Raw genomic sequence first — 17577 nt, 5'->3', positions numbered from 1 at the left:
TAGAATTAGAAGATTGAGTCATACTGTTGAAAAGTCAACTACTTGCTTCTTGAAAATTGAAGTTTTTGCTTGGAAAAGTCAAAGAAAACTATGTGGACTGCTTCTTGCTCATCATCAAATTACTGTATTGGATTGCAATTAAATACTGTTTATGGAAACCAATAATATATATTATTTAGGGACTGCAATTGGTTCTAGCAAAATTGTTGCTGAGAAACATAGCAATTAAGCAAACCATGTAGCTGAACTAGAGAGATGGCAAAAATCACTGATTGCTGTCCTCTCATTCAGATAATGTTCTCTCATACAATGTCCTCTTCACTTTTTTCTTTTTTTTTCCTTTCTTTCTCTTTTTTTATCTAAGTCAATTTTGAGTTTTGAGTCCCTAGTTAGTAGAATCAATATTCTCACTTGAGCATGTTTTTAGAATTCAGTGAAATTAGAAAGTGGCCTAATATAATTCTAATTCTTTATTATAGTATAAGCAACAGCTGTTTTATTATAATTAATGTTTTGAAATTCTACTCCATTTCAAAGGAAAAGTGCTTAAAGAAGCTAGCTTTGTTGAAACATTTAAATCTGTATCAAAGGTGGTAACTTAACTTGAAATTATATTGCAGTAAAATTAAAATGAGAGACAGTTTAGTGAAGTGGTTAATACATCAGGCTAGAAATTGTGACATGGTGAGCCTGTCTTAGGCATGAAGCTAACTGGGTAATCTTGGGCCAGTCCCTCTTTCTCAGCCCTAGGAAGAAAAATGGAAAATCTCTTCTGCAAATCTTGCCCAAAAAATTGCAGGGACTAGTTCAGAGAGAAGTCAAAACTGATTAGAAGTAAAATAAAATAAAATACCAATTACAAATTATTCACAGAAAAGACATTTGCTGATATTTTTATTTATTAATTAGATATTAGTTTAAAGATCTTAAATGTTTTGTAGGTTCTCTTTCATTTGCTGGATAGAGTGCGGGAATCTTCTACAACTGCTGATAAAGAGAAGATTGAATCTGGTGGTGGTAACATTCTCATTCACCATTCACGAGATACAGCAGAGAAACAGTGGGCTGAGACATGGGTACTAACATTGGCTGGAGTAGCTAGAATATTCAACACGAGGCGGTATTTGTTGCAGTCCTTAGGTACAGTGGATTCTTATTTATGTTCAAGACAGGGTTTTTATATAGACATTTTAGTTCTGCAGATGTATTTTGCATGAATAAGAAATTTAATTTTCATCTTGATTATATTTATAATTCTTATTTTTAATACAAATTTGGTTAATTTATTTACTTCATTATGTCATAAGATTTTCTTGCTGATTCTGCATTAATTGAAAAGTAATTTCCTTTTATGACAAAAAATCTCTGTTTCCTTATTGTTAATTGGATCTGAATTTAATGAATTTCAAGTGCAACCAAAAACTTTATATCAAAACAGCATCCCAAGGTACCAGAGTCCACTGTTTTTGAATTAGTTCATATGATTCCTTTACATTTTCATCGTTTATCTACAGGTAGTCTTCACTTAACAAAGGTAATTAGGACTGAATGTCTGATGCTAGGTGACATGGTTGTAAAGTGCAATTTCACGTAATCAACCACTTAATGATGGAAGTTCTTGCTCTTGTCAAACAATCCCATTGCATTAAGGGCAGTGTCATGTGATTATAATCTGCAACCTCCTACCAGTTTCCCCATTAACTTTGCTTGTAGAAAGATAGTAATAAAGGGAGTAAATGGCAATCGGGATTGCAAGATACTGCAGTGTTGTAAGGTAGTCACCAAGTATCTGGATCTTGATCATAATCATGAGAACTAATAAAGAACAATTCATTCAGCACCAGCATAAATTTGTATGGTTGCTGAACAAGTAGTCGTTAAGCAAGGGCTATCTGTAAATTTATATCACACACTGTTATGTAATGATACAAATGTGGTAAAATGACACAAATAATATAAATTAAGCTTTAATTGACAGAGGACTTCTCCTGAAATAAAATTTGAATTGTATTGTTTAATAGTGGATTGGGCAGTAGATTTGGGATGGTGTCCATGGAGGTAGAGTGGCTAGTGAAATTTCACACCTCCTTGGAGAGTAGTGTAATGTATCTTATTTTGCATACTTTATAACAACTCAATTTTTCTCTAACCAGTGAGCTATTTTTAATATATATCATAGTAATATCTTACTGAGCTTTCTTTTTCCCTAATAGGAGATTTTTCTGAAGCTTGGGATATTCTTCTTGATCACATTCAATCAGCTGCACTCAGCAAAAACAATGAGGTTTCTTTGGCTGCTTTGAAAAGCTTTCAGGAAATCTTACAAATTGTATCTCCAGTTAGAGAAACTGAAAAACCTGATACACCACCTGCTATTAATGTTCCTGTGCCTGTCCTCATAGGCTCAATGACTGCCACTGGCCTTGGAAGATCTTTTATGAGAACTGATTCTCTAGGAGAAAGAATTGGAAAATGTAGTGCAATTGAGCCCCCTGTGATAACTGATGAAATTGAAGACTTGGATCTTTGGTGGGCTGCATGGAACAGTTGGTTTAGAATTGGTTCAGAAAGTACAAAGCCCCCACTTTCTTTTGATAAAATGACTTTTATTCCCAGCCAGCCTTTTCTTACAGCTTTAATACAGATATTTCCAGCCCTTTATCAACACATTAAAACAGGTTTCAGTATGGATGATCTCCAAAAACTAGGCGTCATTCTACATGGTGCAATCTCTGTTCCAATCAGTTCTGATGCATCTCCTTTCATCTTACCATCATATACTGAGGCAGTTCTAACAAGTTTGCAAGAAGCTGTACTTACGGCTTTAGATGTCTTACAAAAGGTAACACAAATTTTAAATACTTTATGAAAAGCACTCAATTTCTGTTATGCTGTCATCCATCGCCTTATATGTTAATAACCATAATTAACTTTAATTACTTAACATAATTTTCATACATCTTGAAAGAAATACTGTTTCAAGTGTCTGCTCAGTATTTTTATTCAAAAAAATTATCACAACAAAGATTAATGTTACATTTTTAATTTATTATTTATGTATTTATTTTTTCACATTTATCCCTCAGATAGGGACTCTGGGCAGCATACAATAAAATGTTAAAATATAAAACAGTATATTTAAAAGTTAAAAATTTAAGAGGTGACATATTAAAATTAGTTAAAAGGTGTTTCAGAGACTAACCAGCCCAGAGGTGGGTTCCTACCAGTTCGCACCAGTTCAGGAGAACTGGTAATGGAAATTGGGCCTGGGTCGCAGAACCGGTATTGGCAGCAGGCTGGCCATGCCCCCCAACCGGTCCCCGGTCACTCGCCCCACCCACCCACCCCACCCAATCACTCCTCATCTCCCAGGTGGCTTGCCTGCCTAAGCTGCCTTCCCAGTTCCCACATGGTGCCTGCCATGCGCCCCAACTGAATTGCCTCCTCCTGCCAACAGGTAAGTTGTGCTAGCCTCCCCCCCTCCCCCCCCGGAGCTTGCTGCACCACACCCCGGGCTCATAACCTTACCTTCCCCTGCCCCTTACAGGAATCCCCACAAGTTCCATTATGGCTCCCAGGGGGCTTCAGGGAGGCCTGCTAGGCCCAAAACAGGGCACAGAGGTGTCTAGCAATCCTCCCAACAGCCCCCTGGAAGCAAAAAGAAAGAAAGAAGGAAGTGAGAGAGAGAGAGAGAGAGAAAGAAAGAAAGAAAGAAGAAAGGGGGAGGGAAGGGAGAAATAAAGGAGGATGGGAGAAATAAAGAGGGAGGGAGAAAGAAAGAAAGAAGGGAGGGAGGGAAGGGAGAAAGGGAAGGGAAGGGAGAAAGAAAGAAAAAGTTGGATGGAAGGGAGAAAATGAAGGGAAGGAAGAAATAAAGAAAAAGTGGGAGGGAGAGGAGAAAGAAAGGGAGGGAAGGGAGAAAGAAAGAGGGAGGGAGGGAGAAAGAAGGAAGGGAAAGTGAATGAGATATGGATGGATGAATGGATAGAGGGAGGGAGGGAAAGAAAAAGGAGAGGAAGGAAGGACTACAAACCTGGCAATAGACGCAGCTTTAGAGGATCTTTTGAAACAGCACAGCAATCCAGGGCTGGAAGGGACCTCAGATGTCAACTAGTCCAACCCCCTGCTCCAGCAGGAGACCTTATATCATCTTGGTTTTTTGGTGCGTCTAACACAGAGTGTCAGAGGAGACCCGCTACGGCCGCCAGCCCCGGTTACTGTAGATGGGGAACAGCACTATGTAGTGCAAGATGTACTAGATACCAGGTGGCACAGGGGATGGTTACAATACCTTGTTTTATGGAAAGGTTATCCCCTGTCGGAGGCATCGTGGGTTCATAGCAAGAACTGTAGGGCTCCCCACCTGGTAGCGAGATTCTACCGCAGACATCCCACAAACCAGGGGGAAGGGGTCCTTTGACTAACTGACTGTAATTTTTAGCTCCCCAAATGCTGTCTCCATGGTAGGGGGCCGCATGTTAGCTCCGGCCAGCCCAGAGGCCTGGAGCTGCCATTCAGGGGAGAAAACTGGGCCAGCTGCCAAGACTCACCAAGTTTCCCTCCAGCTGAGTAATCTACAAAGCTATTGATAACTGACGGAAAACAATCCATGATTAATTGCCGGGTGGTTTTCGTTCTGGCTCACAAGGGGATGGGTGTGCACACGCGTGGGGTGCAGTTTATCCTAATTACCAAGTAACTATAAAAGGTGGTGGGGAGCATCAGGTGGCAGCTCTTTTCTTCATTGCCATAGTGCTTTGTTGGTCAGTTCGTGCCGGAGGAAGAATACAAACTGCATTTACAAACCATTTCTGTGTTTGGCTGTTTTCATTAACCTTTCGGAACCTGACACAGGAGAAATTCCCAGCAATCCCCAGGCTTTGCCAACCTCTCCCCCTTAGAAAAAAAAAACCTAAAGCAAAAACTTAATGCAGTATTAAAAAGAATAGAAAAGGGGGCTGCTGTGTATTGTTTAATTGACTGCTAAATTGGCAAAATGGATGGCTAAATTGGTCACGTCCACCCGGTCACATGACCACCAAACCACTCCTACCTGGTCATATGACCGCCAAGCCATGCCTACAAAATAAGCCATGCCCACAGAACCAGTAGTAAAAAAAATTGAAACCCACACTGAACCAACCCCACAGCTGTGTGCTTCTCTGAGCTTCTCATGCTAGGACACCAAGCCATGTTTTAACTGCTTTTCAGAAAATTAGGATAGTGGAGGGGGGGCTGTCTGCTTCACCTCCAGGGGAAGAATATTCCAATAGCAGAGACTGCTCTCTTGCTAGATCCTACCAGTCCTTAAAGTTCTTTAACATTATATTCAGTACATATTTTCTGAATCAAGAAAATGTTTTTTAAAAATACCAATCAAATTAATTCACAGATGCTGTAATGCATTTAAAATGTAATGTACATGTAAAATATAGATTAAATTGATAGATCTTGATCAGTGTAATTCTCATCCAATAAAGTTTCAGTGAAATTAATGAAGCTTGCCAATACGCAACTGAAATCTTGCTGATTTCAGTGGGATTCATATTCATTATTTCTTTTTTTAAAAATATTTATACTACCAATTAATGTTACCAGCTGCTTATATAATTATAATTTCTTCATAATTCCTTTTTGTTTTCTAATATATATTTTTATATAAAAATTAACTTCGAGAATGGGTTCTCATTAGCTTGTGTCTATATTAAACAAGTATTCTGTCAATGTTGTTGATACAAAAAGATTGATACAAAAAAATTAATGCTCAAACTCAGAAATGTTTATTTCTGCATTTTGGGGAAAGGATTTTAGTCCTGAAACAGGTTTGTTTTTTTCAGGGAAGAAGTAGTTCGGAATAATTTTTGCAACAATGCAAATGAGTCTAGCATATTTTTATGTGTGTGCTTGTGTGTGTTTGTGTGTGATTATGATATATGAAATGCTGTGTATTCATTAAGCACAGGAACTCTGCTTCCCCTACGTTTCTGTGAGGACATTGAAAACTTATTTGGTTTAGGAGTAAAATATAAAGGCTTATGGCCCTAAGCAGAATGTACTTAACATTGGAAAACACTCTATAATTGTATACTGAATAAACCAATGAGATTTCATTCCTATGTCAAGGACACCAGAGTTTTTCAGCCTTTTCCTATTGCTATCTGCAGGCATATTAACATGTATGGGTAGCTCTGTCCAGGGTGTATTTGCTTGTCCACTAAAAACAATCAGAAAAAGAAATGCAAGTCAAGATGATGAGGCAGCAAATAGGAACAGGTCTGGCTCATTCCTGCTTCAGAACTCAGTTGGGCTCATGGTCACAATATTTTGCCCCTAATTTCTTAGAGACAGAGTTCATCCAACCTCTAAACATCCTGAGTGTCTCTCAGTATACATGTGGTAATTAATCAGCTATAAACAACAATATATTGGCTTGGAAGTCTCTAAATTAGAGGTACTAAAGTTTAGTAGGTCAAGAGAAACATAAAAATAACTTAAACGTAATAGAAATGCATTAAAATATGACAACAAGAAGAGATGGGATCAACAAAAAATTTGTGAGGTACTAGAGGTGATTAAATATAAAAATGACTGACAAATATAAAAAAGTAAGTTTAGGTAATTTACATATATAGAAAGAATGAATTAGTATAGAGCCACAAAATACATATATAACGATGGGTTAAAAGAAAAGACAAACATGAGTAAATTGGAATTACTGAAATCCTCAAAAAGACAAAGATGGAACTTTTAAAGTGTTTTGTATGAAAGGCAGTGTATGAACATAATTTGATTTAATTTGATTTAATTTATTGCATTTCTATGCCGCCCTATTCCCAGAGGGACTTGAAGTAATGATGGTTTGAAGGGCAGAAAGGTTTAAAGAGGTAGAATAAATGGCAGTAGTGTAAACTAATTGAGCTATGTTTCTCACCCTTATCTTAATTTCTGTAGTTTATTGTTTACTTTTTCTCTCATTATACGTAATAGTATTTAATCCAAAAGAAAAAGCAAGATATAGATAGATAGATAGATAGATAGATAGATAGATAGATAGATAGATAATACAGATGTAAATACTCTATGCAACGCTACATTTAATCTGTTAACTGGATTAAGCATTTTCCATTTTTTATTATTAGTGTATATAAAAGAATACATTAAGTCATATTCCAGAACTAAATTATTTAACTAGGCATTTTATTTTCACTGATGAAAAGTAACTGTACTAACCATACCAAGAAGCTATTTAACTTTATTTATTTATATTGGTCTAGGGGTTTTATTTTGGTTTACCACTTTGGTTTTTTTATTTGCTATTTATATATTCCATTTATAATTTTATACTCCAATATTTAATTTCAAAAATATCATGGATTATAGCTTTTTAATATACAGAAATGCTTTTAAGACATGGTCTCTATATGAACAATGGGTACAAGGAAATGGAGATCTACATGTAAAACAAAACAGTATAAAAATACACCAATTAACTGAAAAAAGTACAGTCTTTAGTGCAGTGGTCTCCAATATTTTGGGTACCAGGGACCGGTTTTGTGGAAGACAAGTTTTCCATCGGCTTGGGAGGGGTGGGGGTGGTTTTAGTTTCACTTGCTCACCCATCACTCACCTCCAGCTATGCGGCCCAGTTCCTAGCATGGGTGTCGGGGACCCCTGCTTTAGTAGTAAGATGTATAGTATCACTTAAGAAGTAGAAGTCTTCATTTAATAAATGAAGTTCTTATATATGCTGATTTAAATTATTTTGATTGAAAACAATCCAAGCTAAAAGAAAAATCTGACTTAAGACTCAAAGCTGCCCATTATCTAGAATATAAATATACAGAGTAAAGGCAAGAGTTACATGAAATTAGTCATCAAAAATGCAGAATGTTTATCATATTTTGATTCTGGATTCAAGATATAAAATATTAAAAACAACCTCAGTTCTAATGCTTCAATTTTTGTTGTAAAAGAAATACAGATAACTAGGGAGCGAAATCTTATGCTTCAAAATATAAATCATTAATATCCTCCACATCATCCCATAATGCCACTCTAGCTGCTGCATTCAAAAATGGAATAGCCATTGGCTCATAGAACATACCTTCTCCCTATAACTTGGCGATACTGTACTGTTCTAATAAGTTATGCACTGTCAGATAACTCATAATAACAGCCAAAATACAGGTAGATGCTCTTTCTAAGCAGATACTCAACAATCATCATGGACCACTTTTATTGATGATATTGCTGTTCCCTTGTTTTTAACTTGTTCGTGGGGATTGACTGATCGTATGTGTGTGTATGTGTGTGTGGATCGGGAGCACAGCTGGGTACCTCCTGCACTGAGTGCTTTGCAGAAGTGTTAGGGGGGCCTAGGCCCAATCCCGTCCTCAGATGTTTGTGTCAAAGGGCCTGCCGGTGAACCTGGTGGCCAGGGGGGAAGGGGGAGGGACCATAGACGCGGGAGTGGGCCAGAACATTAGGGTCATAACGGGGAGGGGCAGATATGGCGGGAACTTTAGGGCGAGCCATTACCGGGGGAAAAGGGTTCCCTACGTCATAGGGATCCCTTCTTCTGGCCCTACTAGTTCCACTCCAAGGCCAGATGGCGTGAGTAGTCAGGACCCTGGTCTCAGGTTGTTGTTGCTAAATGCCAGGTCTGTGGTTCACAAGGCTCCCCTCGTCCAGGACCTAATTTTAGACGAGAGGGCAGACCTGGCATGTATTACTGAAACCTGGCTGGGCCCGGAGGGAGGAGTCCCCCTCACTGAAATGTGCCCAGAGGGTTTTCAGGTGCTTCACCAACCGCGACCCCAGAGAAGGGGTGGGGGAGTGGCCATTGTTATCCGGAAGTCCTTAGTTCCTCGTAGGATCCCTGCTCCGGAGCTTGTCAGGTGTGAGTCCTTGCTGGTGAAGTTGGACCTTGCGGGTCAAGTGGGCTTGTTGTTAACATACCTGCCTCCCAACAGCATTGCAACAACTCTCCCCTCGCTTCTCGAGTCAGTAGCCGAGCTGGCAGTTGAGTTCCCCAGGCTTATGGTGCTGGGGACTTCAATCTGCCTTCGCTCGGCGAGCACTCTGATGGAGCAGTTCATGGCTTCCATGACAGCCATGGGCTTGACTCAAGTAATTCGAGGCCCGACTCACTCAGCAGGTCACACGCTTGACCTCATATTCCTCTCGGAGCAGTGGAGTTGTGATCTTGGTTTGAGGGGTAGTGAGACCTTGCCCCTGTCATGGTCGGACCACTTCCTACTGAGACTCGACTTTCGGAGGCCAATCCCCCACTGTAGGGAGGAGGAACCGATTAGGTGGTTCCACCCCAGACGCCTTATGGATCCTCAGGGTTTTCAGACAGCACTTGGGGTTATGCCTGATACTCTCGCCCACAGTCCGGCGGAGACCTTAGTTGCTGCTTGGAACTCAGCAGCGTCGGAGGCTCTCCACCGGATTGCGCCTTTACGGCCGATCCGAGCCAGTGGATCCAGGAGGGCTCCTTGGTTCACTGAGGACCTCCGGGAGATGAAACGCCAAAAGAGACGCCTAGAGCGCCGCTGGAGGGCCAGTAAATCCGAGTCAGACCAAGCACTATTAAAAGCTTGCATCGGAGCTTACCTTCTGGCAATTCAGACTGCTAAGAACACTTATATTGCCGCTCTGATTGCATCCGCTGAGTCGTGCCCAGCCGCCTTGTTTAGGGTAACCCGCTCCCTCCTAAATGGGAGGGATGCGGGCAACCCTTTACGAGGTAGAGCTGAGGAGTTCGTCCAATTCCTCGCGGACAAAGTTGCTCAGCTTCGGACAGACCTGGACTCCAATTGCGCAGAGCCTACCGGGGGAGGGTCTTGAGCAACATCTTTGGATTGATTTTCAACTTGTTACTCCTGAGGAAGTGGACAAAACCATGGGAGCGGTGAGTGCCTCCACGTGTGCACTGGACCCATGCCCCTCCTGGCTGGTCGCGAACAGCAAGGAGGTGACACGGGGCTGGATCCAGGCGATAGTTAACGCCTCCCTTCGAGAGGGCTTCTTTCCCCCTCTATTAAAGACAGCGGTGGTGAGACCCCTCCTGAAGAAGCCATCTCTAGATCCAGCCATTTTAAATAACTATCGTCCAGTCTCCAACCTCCCCTTTGTTGTGAAGGTTGTTGAGAAAGTGGTGGCCTTTCAGCTCCGGCGGTCCTTGGATGAAACCGATTATCTAGATCCCTTTCAGTCTGGATTCAGGCCTGGCTACAGCACGGAAAGTGCTTTGGTCGCACTGACCGATCATCTCTGGAGAGCCAGGGACGGAGGTCATCCCTCCGTCCTAGTGCTTCTTGACCTCTCAGTGGCCTTTGATACCATCAACCATGGTATCCTTCTGCGGCGGTTACGGGAGGTGGGGGTGGGAGGCACCGTTCTTTGGTAGTTCTCCTCCTACCTCTCAGACAGGTCGCAGTCGGTGTTGGTTGGGGAGCAGAGGTCGACCCCTAGGCCCCTGAAATATGGGGTGCCGCAGGGTTCAGTCCTGTCCCCCCTCCTGTTTAACATCTACATGAAGCCGTTGGGTGAGATCATTCGGCGGCACGGGATAAAATATCACCAGTATGCGGACGATACACAGTTGTATCTGTCCGCCCCGTGCCAACTCAGTGAAGCAGTTGACGTGATGTGGCAGTGCCTGGAGGCTGTTAGAGTCTGGATGGGGGTAAACAAGCTTGCACTCAATCCTGACAAGACCAAGTGGCTTGTGTGTTTCCCTCCCAATAATTGGCTAAGTATTCCATCGCTCAGGCTGGGGGGTGAAATTCTACGCCCCTCAGACAGGATTCGCAATTTGGGAGTCCTCCTGGATCCACAGCTGACTTTAGAACATCATCTGTCGGCTGTGACCAGGGGGGCATTTGCCCAGGTTCGCCTGGTGCACCAATTGCGTCCCTACCTGAACCGGGAGGCACTTGCAACAGTCACTCATGCCCTTGTGACCTCAAGACTGGACTACTGCAATGCGCTCTACATGGGGCAGCCCTTGAAGGGCATTCGGAGACTTCAGCTTGTTCAGAACGCAGCAGCGCAAGTGATTCTGGGTGCACCTCAGTACACCCACGTTACACCTATCCTCCGCGAGCTGCACTGGCTGTCTATTGGTCTCCGGATACGCTTCAAGGTGCTAGTCGTCACTTATAAAGCCCTTCATGGTATTGGACCTGGGTACTTGAGAGACCGCCTGCTGCCAATTACCTCCCAAAGACCTATTAGATCCCACAGATTAGGCCTCCTCCGGATTCCATCTACTGGCCAATGTCGCCTGGCTACTACCCGGAGGAGGGCCTTCTCTGTGGCTGCTCCGGCCCTCTGGAACGAACTCCCTGCGGAGATTCCGACCCTCACCTCCCTCCAGGCTTTCCGTAAAGCCGTGAAAACCTGGCTGTTCCAGCAGGCCTGGGGTTGACGAGTTCCCTTCCCCCCCTCGAATTGTGTGACTGTTGATTGTTTTTAATTTTTCTCTGTATCTTGTTTGTTGTGTTACCTGTTTGTACCCCCCCCCTCCTGGGTTTGTCAGCCGCCCTGAGTCCCTTCGGGGAATAGGGCGGCATATAAATGCAATAAACCTTTAAACCTTCAACCTTCAACCAATTTCTTGCATATGCCAACTAGAAGATAAATGTTTGACAAATGCTCAAATACAGGTAGTCCTCAACTTACAACAGCATTTAATGACCAAAGTTACAACAGCATGGAAAAAAGTGACTTTTGACCATTTTTCACACTACTGGCCACTGCAGCATCCCCATGGTCAGGTGATTTACGTTTGAATGTTTGACACATTTTTGATGTTTGCAATGTCCTGGGGTCGTGATCCCCTTTTGCGACTTTCTGACAAGCAAAATCAATGGGTAAACCAATATACAATAACCATGTTACTAATTTAAGAACTCTGTAATTCACTTTAAAATGTGGTCGTAAAATGAGGCAAAACTCACTTAAAAGTCATAAAATGGGGCAAAAACTTAAATTTCTCAACAGCACAAATTTTGGGCTCAATTGTGGTTGTAAGTTGAGGACTACCTGTAATATATAGATTATTTAATAATAAGCTAGTTATTACTTGTGAAATTATTCTCTTCAAAAATATTTGTTTTTGTTTCTTCGAATAGTTACAGAAATGAAGTGATAGCTATCTGAAGCTTTCCATTATGTCAGAATATTTTTTGCTGACATAATATTACATAAAATGGGACAGATCATTTGAACAAGCATACCAATCAGATTGTTTTGACCTTCCACTATTATTATCATCACTATACTCTTCCTTCGAAATATTTTCTTCTTTATCAATTATTTTGGTATTATGTGCACCACTACTATTATAGAATTTTGATTGTATTCTTTCCATAATCTGTAGATATCCCAGGGACCAATTGTCCTGAATTATAAAAAATAATGTGCAATTTGACAAAAATACTTAACTACTTCTATCTTTTTATCTGATTTGCATTTTCCAATGTTACTATTGTATGTATCTAAGTAAATCAAATGTCAGATAATCAAGAGTTTCATTGATTTCTTAATTGTTACCACACAAACGATTAATTAATATATTTAATATAAAATTTAGAGGTTAAGTAATTATCCTTTGAATTAGTTCAATAGATTGGACTGCTTTATCACTTCAACGTATTTTGTAACATTGACAGAGTTCATGAAGCTTTCTCATACTAGAAAAACCTAATGTCTACAGCATTTCACATTCCTAAAATATACATCAAAAATTATATACATATCTCATATTTTTGCAATGAATTAAATATTTTCTGGAAAATTAATTTTTAATTGGTTTTTATAGGCTATATGTATAGGTTCAGAAAACATGCAAGTAATGTATCCTGCTATCTTTGATCAGTTGTTAGCTTTTGTTGAATTTTCCTGTAAACCACCACAATACGGACAGCTAGAAACAAAACACATTGCCAATGCAAAATTCAATCAGGTGAGATGTTTTAACTGTTTTACTTTTAAAAGATTACATATACTTTTGCATGAATTTATAATTATCAATGAACTGAGTTTAGCCAATGTTTAAGTTACCAACTAATTAAATGCATATGTAAAGTTTTTCAGTTTTCTTTTTTTCCTGTCACTTTCCTACTTGATATTGACACTCTACTATGAAAAGAAATTATAAAACCGAAATAAATGTCCTAGTCAGCAAAGATGGTTAAACTAACTTTGCATTTTACTTTGAATATTAAATCACATATTTTACTTTTAATACTTTATTTTATGAAATTCAGTGTCACTGATTTGACTGCATTTGCACTAATAATAATACACAACCAGAAGAATGATATAGGTAAAATGTATAAAAATATATTAATTTTTCCTTATTCTGTTTATTATGCAACACAATGGAATCACTATAGATACAACTGTTTGCACCGGTGAGTTAAAATTCTTTAAAGATCATGCTTAACATTCTTCCTTCATATACTGCAATATTGCACGTGCTTAAAAGTGTCTTTGATTCAAAATGTAATTGCCATTCAAAATTCTAGATATATGTGTGGGACTGGAAATGTCTTTTTTTAAATTCATGGATCAGATTTCTTTTGATAATCTTCAAAAAATGTGCATGCAACCAAACTAGGCCCATTTATTTTCTTTTATACAATCTGTTGTTTGTTTGTTTTAGGCAGAATGGGTAGCACTTAATTATGTACCATTTGCAGAAAGATCTTTAGAAGTTGTGGTAGATCTGTACCAAAAGACTGCTTGTCACAAAGCTGTGGTAAATGAAAAAGTCCTTCAAAATATTATCAAGGTAAATATTTTATATAGATTTTAAGATTACGCTTTAAAATGAGCTGCATTGTTGTTTCCCAAATCTGAGGTTGGATTGTGAAACTTGCATGAAGGCCTAAGAGTGGCTTATTACTATTGTTTTTGCAGTTATTATTTCAAGAATGACACTCTCCCGTATCTTTATTCTTTGAAAATCATTTATTTCAGAGTGGATCACATTTAGTTATTTCTTTGTAACCCTTTTCTGATAACAAGTATTATTTGAGGGATATGAAGATATAGTAGTAAAAAACAATACATTATCTAGTTTTAAATTATTAATGTAATTATCTTTCATGGGGGATGAAATAAAATCTTCAGTCATGTAAGATTAAAGAGCATTGCAATTCAAAATTCATTCAAGTCTTTATTTAATCTGTGGTACCTACTATATATAAGAAAGAGAAGAGGCTGACCAAAGTGTTCAAACATCTTAAGTCTTTCTACTGTTTTGTAAAGTTCAGCTGAAATAACGTAAAAGCCTACCTACACATAATGTGCTTTTTAATGTTTATGAACATAATGAAAGAAAAGCCATAGGTGCTCTATTTTTTGGTATGTGACTGTTAGGTATTTACATACTCCCTTCAAATTTTGCACTTATTTCCCAGAGCTACAGAGTGTAGAATGAGCAATTTTTCTACCATATTTAGAGATTACCTGAAAAATAGTATTTGTAATATCCACATGTGTGAATCAGTGAATATACTGAATGGCATGTCCATTCATTTGAGTTGGTTTCCTATCAATAATTTGCAGACCAACATGAAATGCCTTTGAAAAAATTCCCAGATTTCACTCATTCTTAAATGCTATATGTTGTGACTTCTTTTCCTCTATACCTACACTATGTATTTAAGTCCAGCTAAACTTATAGGTTATTTTTTTCCTTGCTTGTAAGTGGGATTTAAATGTAAGTACAGGTAGTTCTTGACTTACGACCACAATTGAACCCAAAATTTATGTTGCTAAGTGAAACATTTAAGTGAGTTTGCCCCATTTTACAACCTTTCTTGCCACAGTTGTTAAGTGAATCACTATAATTGCTAAATTAGTCAAACTTGTTAAGTGAATCTGGCCTTGCAATTGACTTCACTTGTCAGAAGGTCACAAAAGAGGAACACCTGACCCCAGGACACTGAAATTATCATAAATATGAGTCAATTGCCAAGCATCTGAATTTTGATCACATTACCATGGGGATGCTATAACAGTCATAAGTATGGAAACTGGACATAAGTCACTTTTTCAGTCCTGTTTTAACTTTGAACAGTCACTAAACGAACTGTTGTAAATTGAGGACTACCTGTACTGCTGAGTTTCATATATATATTTCATACACATATATCTTACTGAAACCAATGTAAATATTTTATTTTGACAGACATTAAGGATGCCTCTTAGTCTGAAATATGCTTGTCCTTCAGAAAGCACATGGAAACTTGCAGTCTCTTCACTCCTTAAAGTTCTCTCAATTGGGTTACCAGTTGCTAGACAGCATGCTTCCTCTGGAAAATTTGACAGTATGTGGCCAGAGTTAGCCACCACTTTTGAAAACTTTTTGTTTACTAAAAGGTGAAGTATAATTGTATAGTTGTTGGGCAATGTAGGGAGGATGGAGTTCAGGTGTTTTGAAATAGAATAATTTGGAAATTTTCCACATCGTGCCTTTCCTTTATATTAAATAATGACAGTGATATTTGGAGAAGTTGTTTTTGGCTTGTTTTTAGTCAGTTGTAGCTGGGGTTTTTTTCATCTTATTGTATTACATTAAAATCCCTAAGAAAGGAAACATAATTTCTGCCAATCTCTAACAAACTTCTTATTGCAGTACTGTAGCTAAAACCTGTCTGATTACCTGAGGGGCTTTCCCATCTCAATGCTGTCAGAAAGCTGTAAGTGTTACTAGAAGAGTTCCCTTATTTGCAAAATATAGACATACAGTCTTTCTCTGTAAAAAGAATTAAAAAGGGAGCATATTGCTCAGTAACCTATTATGGATCTGGAACACTAAATTGATCTAGGTAGATCTCCTCAACTGCAGTGGACCAGGACATAATGTACTTTCTAAAACTGGCCTCATATCTAACAGAATTAATTTACTCAAAGCATAAAAGAGCCTTTACCATGGCAAGATGTGGTGCCATCTTTCAAGGGAGATACAAAAAATAATCACCTATCCAAAATAATTGTGGCCATATGTGGATGAAGAAGTATAAACAAATGAGTATTTGTTACTTGCTCGACACAATAACCATGTAAAAGTAAATCTGATACACAAGTAGTAGACCAGGGCCACATCGAGGTTGTGGTTGGCCTCAGGGGGGGAATGGCTGGGGTGGATGTGGCTGGGTGGGTATGGCCAGCTCAACATCGCTCATGCCAGGTGTCTGCGGTGGCCTGGGTAGTCCTGGGGGGGTTCTATTGTCTCCAGCGGAGAAAAGCAAGACCAGGGTTAGTGCCAAACCCCTGTCCACCAGAGGAGCCTCACCGTCCCTCTCAGGCCATGTGAATGACTCCCAAATGGTGGTGCGGGCTGCCCAGAGCCCTAGACAATGGAGGGCCAGCACCCAGCCTGGCCCTCAAGCTTCCAGGACCCCACAGCACAGCACAGCTGCGCTTACCTCCTTGAGGCTGCTGTTGCTGTGCTCATTCTCCTTGGCCAGGTTGCTAATGGTGTGTGCAGGAGGGCAAAGTGTGTGGGTCAGAAGGAGACCCATTCCCTCTCCTTGCAAGGAGACCCAGCTTTATTGCCAAAGCAACCTTAGCTATAGGATGCAAGACAATCAGGAGAAGAGGGGGCAAGGGGATGGCAAGAGGGCAGCAGGACTGCTGTGGCCAAGTGATAAGGCAGGACTTCCCTCAGACCCTCCCTCCGTCTCATAATTTCTCTTCTTCCTTCCTCCCTCCCTCTCATTCCCATCTTCCTTTCTCCTCCTTCTCTTCCCCATCCTCCTCCTTCCTCCTCCCCCATCCTTACTCCTCTTATCCCTACCCCTTTTCCCCTTCCTCCCTCCCCTTTCTTCCCTTCTTCTCATTCCCATCTCCTTCCTTCCTCTCTGCTCAGGAAGAGACAAGGGGAGAGGGAGATATTGGCAGCACCGTGCCACCTGTGACTGTGGTTTTCCCATGCAGGGTTAGTGGCAGTCCCAATGAAAGGGAAGCCTTGCAGACTACGAGGCCAAGCTGGCGAGCAGGACATGGAGGTGCTGGTGTGGGCACAGCATTGATCTACAACTTGGTGGCAGCCATCTGGGCCAGAATGCTATCAGCCTTAAATTTGACTTCTGTGGCTACCCTGGAGCGAGTGAAGGGTCACCTTACCACCACCCCCTAGGCCTGTACACAGGAGGCGGCCCTCCTGTGTGTGCGCCCAGGGCAGAGGTGGCCCCTCTCTTGCTCCAGGGTGACCCTGTGGCTTTAAGGCTGACCACGTTCCAGCCTGGATAGCCCTCACCAGGTTGTAGATCTGCACCTGGTTGGTTTGGGCCAGGCTGTGGTTCAGTCCTTCTACGTTTCCAGGGCTGCTCCGTAGGCCTGATCTAAACACATCATGGGCCGGATCTGTGGACCTTGAGTTTGACACACCTGTCTAGATTATCCCATACTTTTCTATGCATCTTTTCTATTATGTGATAATACCACGGTATGCAATGTTTCCTTCACACAAAATCAGTTAAAAGAGCATCATAAAGCTTTGTGCAGTGAAGTTAATAATAATAAAATATATTTGGAAGGAGCTGTGGTCCT

At 40.5% G+C, this 17577-nt stretch overlaps 1 protein-coding gene across 1 annotated transcript in view; it reads left to right on the top strand.

Annotated features, from left to right (window-relative positions):
* Positions 1-17577, top strand: part of MON2 (MON2 homolog, regulator of endosome-to-Golgi trafficking) — a 99106-nt gene that overhangs the window by 74729 nt on the left and 6800 nt on the right. The window contains 6 exon segments of the mRNA XM_032222129.1: positions 942-1140; positions 2214-2842; positions 12833-12976; positions 13410-13427; positions 13679-13807; positions 15212-15402. Coding sequence (XP_032078020.1) covers positions 942-1140; positions 2214-2842; positions 12833-12976; positions 13410-13427; positions 13679-13807; positions 15212-15402 — 1310 coding nt within the window.

Source organism: Thamnophis elegans, chromosome 7 (genome assembly GCF_009769535.1).
Source record: "Thamnophis elegans isolate rThaEle1 chromosome 7, rThaEle1.pri, whole genome shotgun sequence".
Lineage (NCBI taxonomy): Eukaryota > Metazoa > Chordata > Lepidosauria > Squamata > Colubridae > Thamnophis > Thamnophis elegans.
This window is presented reverse-complemented; position numbering and strand designations above follow the sequence as displayed.